The following is a 7,733-nucleotide window of genomic DNA, read 5'->3' as shown; positions in this document are numbered from 1 at the left end:
ACACTACAAAGCTGTTGATTTTTATTTTGTTCTACACTCCCCGGAGAGCTCACTACGCAAGTTACTCTGTAACTCAGAAGACTTTAATTTAGGAAGACCAACAGTTCTGTTACCTCCGCATCCTCGCCGGGACGGCAGGAGGCAGCAGCAGGGGCCGCGGGACCACGACGGCTGACCGCACGTCCGACCGGGCGCTCACAGCCTGCCGGAACCGCCGACCTTCGAACGCGGCCTTGGGACGCTCCTTCGGGCGGTGCCACCCGCCAGACGACGGCTGCCGCCAAGCAGGGCCGGGACGAGCAGCATCCGGCCAGGCCGCACAGCAGAAGCCCCGGGGCCGCCCCGCCGCTCTCCCTCAGGAGAACCCGGTCTGAAACGGCGCCGGGAGAGGGGCGCGGCGCGCCGAGACCCCTCGCAGCCCTTCTCCCACCAGAGAGAGCGGCCCCACGCGCCTCACGTCCTGAGGAGACCACCACCCGGCTAAGCCCCCGGTGCTGCCCGCCACCAGCCCAACCACCAGCAGCCCCGGCTCCCCGCCATCTGAGCTCTGCAATTGCCGCCACGGCCCTCAAATAGCTAGGGCCACGCCCCTTCCCTCTCCGCACCCAATGCGAACCGCGCTTGCTGAGAGGGGCGCGGCGAGCTTGGGGCTGGCCAGTAGGACTCGGCGTTGTTGAGGGGGCGGGGCTGGCCGGCGAGTGGGGCGGGCGGGGCGGCGGGCGGCCGGCGGCTGCGGGGCGGCGAGGGGGTCGGCCGGCGCTCGCTGCCTTCGCCCGCCCGCCATGAACTCCCTGGACCAGGCTGAGGGTGAGTGCGGCAGCCCGGAGAGGGCTCGGAGCTGCCCCTTCGGCGCGCCGGGCACTCCCGGCTCCGCGCCTGGGCTGCCCGAGCGCGCTGCCTCCTCCCTGCGGAGCGGGCCCCGCCGCGGCGCTGCCCTGAGGGGGACGAAGCGGCCCCGGGTCCCACCGCTCTGCGCTCCCGGGGCCGGCGCTCCTTCTCAATCCAGGCAGGCGAGCTGGGGCGGGGTCTGTGGGCCGCGTCCCGGGGCTTGGGGGCGGGCTGCTGCTGCTCTCCGGCCGCCCCGCGGAGGCGGGGAGCGGGGCCCGCCGACAAGGCCCCTGCCGAGGGGCTCCGTGTGCGGCCCGCCGCCCGCCCTGAGGGGAGGAGGGAGCTGCCCAGCGAGCCCTCCTTTTCCCTGCCCCTTCTCGACCTTAGGCTTATTGAAATCCGCTTGTGCTGTGGTGGCCGCTGCCCCGCCCGTGGGTTTCTGCGTGGAACGCGTTTCGGGAGTCCCGGCGGCCGGCCAGGCGGTACGCTGCGCTGCGGCCTGCCTTGCGCTTGGAGAAGGGACCTCAAACAGCCCCCGCTTGTCGGAGAATACTGTGGGTTGGGTTACTGGTGCTTTGGAGTTACGGCTCACAGGATGTCAGAACCCTGAAAGGCGTTTTTAGCGTCCAAGAATAAGACTGGTAGAGATTTTTAAAGTGCATCAGTGTCTCAGGCTTAGTTAGGTGTTTTGTAGCAGATACTAGAGGTAGGTAGGCACGTCAACACAAAGCGATAGTCCGGCCTTGTCAGGGCTTTGTTGCTGTGTCTGTAGAAGCTGTCGGGATCTGAGCAGTGTGCCTGGCCAGTTATGGCTGCCAGGTGCCAAAGCAATAAGCTCAGAGAAGGTTCTTGGAACATGGATATCCAAAAATAAGTTACACCTTTACTTGCCTGTTTTCTGAAAGGGGTTTTTTTCCATGCTGTTTTTTTTCTTTCAATGTAACACTGTTTACATGATAGAAGTGTTTTATTGGAATTTTGTTAACAATAGATTGATTTTATACCTACAGGGTGCTGTTTCTCAAGTAGCAGGTGTCCCTGTGATGCCTCATATTCCCCCTCTCACTTCAGTGACTAGTTGTAGGGGTTTGTGCTAGTCAGGGAACAGTTAATTAGCTTTAATTGCTGGCAGTGGCTTTGCTTTCCCAGAAGGGAGGTAGAAGACAGGCTATAACTACGGGGCTGTTGTCAGTAATTAAGACTAGTTAGCTGTTCTGTGGCTGAAGTCAAGATACTGTAATCTTCCCCCATGAACTCACCTGCAAACCATTTAAGAGTGAATTTACAGTTTGGAGAACTGCTTTAGAAGAAATATACCTATTAGGATCATTGCTAATCTTATTCTCCAATTTCTTTATTATGGTCAATAATTTAGCAATAGTTGCAAGTTGAAGGAAAAAAAATTCCTGAGTGATGCTAACTGAAACACTGTTGCTGAAAGTCTTAACTCCAGGTAGAATTCTAGCTTTGACTGGAATGTTGTCAAATATTGGCCTTGTTGAACAGAGGCTTAAATCTAGCATAGACTGCAGGTGAAACAGCTCCTTGCAGACAAACACTAGGTGGTTGGCTAAGATTTTTTTTTTAAACAAATTAGGCGTATGAACTTGAAATGCTGCTTGGTATTTAACATCAATTTCAATGGAAAGACCATGGGAGAATGATGGCAATAAGAAGAAAGACCTATTTAAAGAAAAAAAGAATTAAAGAAAGATCACTGGGTTAGTGTTTGCTGTGGGTTTTTACATATATGTAAGTATATGTATATCATGGCACCAAACAAAGTCATCAAAGCCACGCAGCTCAAAATAATCCCTTGAACAGCTGGTAAATGGCCAACTTTTTAAAAAAATTATCATTATATGGATAATAGAACTTAATGGTTTACTGATATACTTAATACTCCAAAATGTGATAACTTTTTTCCTGTGCGGAGAGGCTATTTAAGCTATTATAGCTCTTGGTATTTTTAAAGATGTCTAAAACTATCTGATTTCTCAACTATATTGATTTCCATAAGCGGGAGCATTTCTTGCATTTAGTGTGACTCCATCATTGTACCTTTCAGCTAAAGTTGTGTGAAGCTACTTCGACTGTGCTTTTATTACATCTAAATGATTGTTGCATTGTTTTTCTCTGCCTAAGAAATGGGTGTGCACAGAGGAAAAGTAACTTCCTTTTATCTTTTACATTAAAATTTGACTAAATAGATAAAGATCTAATTATGCTTGATATACATCCTCCCCAGATCTCAAAGCTTTTGAAAGAAGACTTACTGAATATATTGCATGTTTGCAACCAGCTACAGGACGTTGGAGAAGTAAGTTTGATGTTCCAAGGCATAAAAAGGATTCTCTCTTTCAAGCTTTTTGGATTTACTGGTGTCTGTCTTTGATTTATGTTTGCCCAAACAAAAATCTGTGCTTAAACTCTTTAAAATTTCTGTTGCATACTTTCAAACACTTTGCAACAACATTATACAAAGTATCAAACTAATACTTTAGCCAGAGTTAGAAAAATGAGGTCAAGATTGAGTTGGTTTAAGGCTGAATTATTCTGGAACAGTAAGTTGTAGTATGTGTTTCTGTTTTGGTTTGGTTTTCTTTCTTGCTGGTTTTTTTTTTTTTTTTTTTGAAGGCTCAGACTTCCCAGAGAGTCACTGTGGTTACTTGGAACTAAATACGATTGGGTGAGAATAGTCCCTATAAAATTGAAGGGGGAAAAGTTACAGCAGTGTACCTTAAGGGCAGAATGTGTCTTGGTCTCTGTTCTAACAGGAATGTCTGAAGCAGGGCGGAAGGCAAAAAATACCACAGATACGCTGCCAACTTTGGGATTGGTAGTCCATGGTGGAAACAGGCTGCTTTTTTGTTCTAAGATTCTGCTGAAGTTTCCGTACTCAAAGAATACAGACATCTTTTAGAACATATAAAATAGCATCTTTTCTTCTGAGAGGCGAAGAGGTTAATTTCAAATGAAGGTACTGGAAGAATGACTACTTAAAAGCAAAAATAACAAAAAAACCACCCCACCCCAAAACACAACCAACCAGACACCGCCTTCCCCCTCCCCCCAAAACTCCTGCTTCAGAGCGATTGGGAGGCAAGCAGGTATTTATAAGTAGATCTGCACAACTTGGGTGCATCTCCTGTAGCAATGCATTTGGCTTCCAGAATTGCTATTTACTGTCAGATACAATGTAAAAAAGAAAAGTAAAGTACTGGAAACTTATAAGCCTATTTAAATAAGGTTCTCATAACTAGTATTGTGTTCACTAAATAACTCTTTTCCCTAACTGCTTGCTTTGCTAGTTTTGCAATTCGCCTAAAAGAGTGACTTTTTACTTTGATTACAGTGGAGTATTTAACCCAATGTAAACTGTTCTTCCTGTTATTCTGGAAAAAAAAAGTATTTATATAGAAAAGAAACTCTATGTTTTTGATAGATCTTTTCCAACTTTCTTTTGAAAATGTAACTTGTTAGAGTTACTTCTTTGTTTTGTTTCTAATTTTGTAATATCAATAAGGAATATGCAACTCAACAGTAGACTATAGCAGTCTTACAAACCTGAAAGTAGTATATCATGATTATCTGGGTTTTGTTTTCAGCTGCTTTGCTATGATCCTAAAGGCTGGTAACTCTGGGTCTTCTCTTTTGGGTTTTTTTTTGTGTTAGTTTTTGTTGTGTCCCCCCCTTGCCCCGCCCTGCCCTGGTACAAGACTTTATTTGCATCCAGAACTTCAGGCTCCACAGAAAATACTCAGAACTGCCAAATGTGCAATGAAAGCTGCAAGGTGTTGTGGGTGTGCAATAAAATATGAGCTTTCTCTGCCTTTATACTTGCTCTGTTTTCTTTTTTTATCAACCCCTGTTCCCTAACCCTTTGTAGTTTCTCAAAATCAGTCTAGTATCTTGTATTACTCTAATATGTAGCTAGCATTACCCATTTACAGTGATTGATTATTCTCCCCAAGCCATTCTGGATGTGTAGATGTTTTTGTTAATCTTCATGTGGTAAAGCTAACATGCCTTTGGAGTCCTGTTTAAATTTTGTGGGTTTTTCTGTGTCAGCTCTCCTTGCTTGTGATTGTGTTGATTGGGGCGGGAAGCATAATACCACTTAGATGTGCCACTGAAGGTGCTGGTGCTGATGCCTCAGGCTTTTCTTACGTAGAAGAGCTAGTGGGATAGAAGCTTTATTCTGCTCTGCAATTTAATGGTGCTGCATTTCTGTTGCCCAGACTTCATAAGCTCAAATAGCATACTGAAAGTTTGGTACAAATCTTACTCCAGTCTTCCAACTCAAATTTTTGCTAATCAGTTTTAGAAACTTTAATTTCTTCGAAGCATCAGGATGTTTTTATTTGACAGAATTTAGATTTTGGTACCTACTTGTCCTGTCCAGGAAACTTGTACAAAATCTTTGCAGTTTCACATAATAGAAGTTTATTTGCCTCTTTTAATTTCTACCTTCCAAGTAGAAGCTTTTCCTCCCTCAGAAGTGGGGGGAGAAATAAATGCTTAAGAGCTGCTGCTGAAAAATAAATGCTTTTTAATAGGAGCAAGATATACTGTTTATGACTCTTGTTCTTTTCTTTATCAGTGATTCTGATAGTGGTATCAGTCTGCACAGCAACTGGTGCTTGGAACTGGTTAATAGACCCAGAGACACAAAAGGTAAAGATCACGCTAATCCCAAATGTAGTTTGTTCCATAGCTTGGTGTTGCAGTCAAGCGTTACAGCATCTTGAAAACCGAAAGGCTAAAGGTGGTTCTCCCAGGAAGCTGGGAGATCATTTTTAGTTAAGCTCTCAGGCTGTCTGGAACATTGTTGAGGAGTATGTCCTGGGACAACACCTACCAAAACTGCTACACCTTGAATGCTTATCTGAAGAATTGTTTACAAGTACTTAGAAATGGCTAGGGGCAGTATTTTTTTTTTAATTAAGTGAACTAGGCAGCGATTTTCTGTATGTTTTAAAAAGTATATAGTGGGACTAATCCGATTTCTTTCCTAGGTGTCATTTTTCACATCACTTTGGAATCACCCATTTTTCACAATTAGCTGTATTACCCTAATAGGCTTGTTCTTTGCTGGCATACATAAAAGAGTGGTGGCACCATCAATGTATCCTTCAGTCGTGTTTGTCAGGTTAAAAGTGTTGCAGTTATTGCTGTTATTGAAGCCTATGCTAATATTGCTTTTTCAGTTTTTACTTACTCTGTGTGTAAGTGATAGCTGCTTTCCTTGACACAATCCACACAGTATAGCAGCCCGATGTCGAACTGTTTTGGCAGAATATAATATGTCCTGTGACGATGTAAGTGTTGGTGGTTGGTTGCCTAAACCTTGGTTGGTTTGTTTGTTTTTTTCTAAAAAAAGCAAATAATTGGAAAAGGCACGCTGTTTTTTATCTGGACAGAACTTGTATGCACCTTAACAAATTCTGTATGTCTGTAAAACTGAAATGTAGAATACTTAGTATTGTTCTGTGAATCGTTTTAAGCTTAGCCTGTAAAATTGAACTTGAAGTGCAGTTGCTGGGCTGAACTTTCAGGGTCTAAACTTTTTCTTTTCTGTCTTGCAGACTGGAAAATTAATTTTGAAACCTAGGCCTCATGTTCAATAAGGGCTGTCTTCCTTCAGTTTTTTCCACTGCCATGGAAACCAAAAATGACTTTCTTTAAGGTAGTAAGACAGCAACAAAACACACGGGACTGGTTGTTACTGCCTGGGAGTGAAAGTCTTACACCGTTGACAGTGAAAGTGTGCAATATTACTTTCTTGAATATTTATCCAAATTCTTTGTTATCATATTATCAGTGCTTTTGCTTCTTCTGGTTACCTCTTTTTCAGTATTTGTCACTTTTTTACTTCAGCTAGAACAGAACATACAGGTGAAGCATGTTAATTGGCTATGAAGCTGAACTCGAAAATCAAACCTCATTTGTGTTGTGTGTCTTTGTAAGCTATTGTAAATAGCAGATCGATGCCAATGTTTGGGAAAAGAAATAATATTTGCTGTATGGATTTTTTTTCTCATGAACAGTATTGAAAGGAACACTTACCATTCCCACGATGTTTTGTTGGCACACTTGCTCATTACTGCTGTCCTTGTCTCCTGGTCGTTCTTTTGGAACTGGTTGAAAGGCTTGCAGAAAGACTCTACTGGAGAAAACTGGTCTCTGCTTAAGAACTTTGCAAATCTGTCAGGGATCCCATTTGTCAAGTTGTATATATGGTGCACCAGCCACTTTCGTTGTGGTCATACGTAGCTCCTTGTTTGATCTGGTTCACAACACTGCTATGTTAAGATTTTAATATTTTAAAAATTGTCTTAAACATGCTTGTATCTTCGGGATTGTAAGGTTGTACTGTATCTTAAGTCTCCATGACCATTCTGAGTGGATTTTGATGCTGTGATAGTCTGAGTATGAAACTAGAATTGCAGGTGTGTAACTTCAGATTTGGTGAAGAAAATACAGAGTGCCACAATGAAATAACAGAGTTTGTTATTCAGAGTGTTAAAACCAAGGTGTGGATGTCGTATGCATAAAGTGTAACTTTTGAATAGCTAAAACTGTAAAGAGTTTTAAGAGTTTAAGTTGATCAAGGTGCCTTTTTAATTGTTTCAAACTCTCTTAATTGACTAAAACTGCAAAGCCGTTGCAACTTCAGTAGCTCCTGCTACAAGGTCGACTACTGGCCTTTAAAGGCAGCCTATCGATGTAACTCTGTTAGCTGAGAGATTAAGAACCATCTCCTCTAATTTTCCCCGTAAGTCTCCTGCCCGTCCATTATTTTTAACTGCTGTATATTTTGTAGGTAAATGTGTATAAAATAAATCCTTTGTATAACAGATGTATTATCATCTTTTGCACTGTGCAAATGCAGATGTCAGATG

At 43.7% G+C, this 7,733-nt stretch overlaps 1 protein-coding gene across 2 annotated transcripts; it reads left to right on the top strand.

The window, feature by feature from the left end:
• Positions 1-711: 711 nt before the first annotated feature.
• Positions 712-7,688, top strand: CNEP1R1 (CTD nuclear envelope phosphatase 1 regulatory subunit 1). 2 transcript variants are annotated; one of them, XR_012765351.1, is made up of 7 exons: positions 712-807; positions 3,077-3,148; positions 5,432-5,505; positions 5,847-5,956; positions 6,095-6,149; positions 6,417-6,517; positions 6,879-7,688. XR_012765351.1 is itself a non-coding variant. In XM_075433938.1 (6 exons), exons 1-6 carry the CDS (start codon positions 783-785, stop codon positions 6,456-6,458), a joined length of 378 nt encoding a protein of 125 aa, XP_075290053.1. In that variant the 5' UTR covers positions 712-782; the 3' UTR covers positions 6,459-7,688. The 2 variants fall into 2 exon arrangements, 1 of the variants encoding a protein (XP_075290053.1); XM_075433938.1 differs by having other exon boundaries at positions 6,417-7,688.
• Positions 7,689-7,733: the final 45 nt, after the last annotated feature.

The sequence above is a fragment of the Opisthocomus hoazin genome, chromosome 12 (genome assembly GCF_030867145.1).
Source record: "Opisthocomus hoazin isolate bOpiHoa1 chromosome 12, bOpiHoa1.hap1, whole genome shotgun sequence".
Lineage (NCBI taxonomy): Eukaryota > Metazoa > Chordata > Aves > Opisthocomiformes > Opisthocomidae > Opisthocomus > Opisthocomus hoazin.
This window is presented reverse-complemented; position numbering and strand designations above follow the sequence as displayed.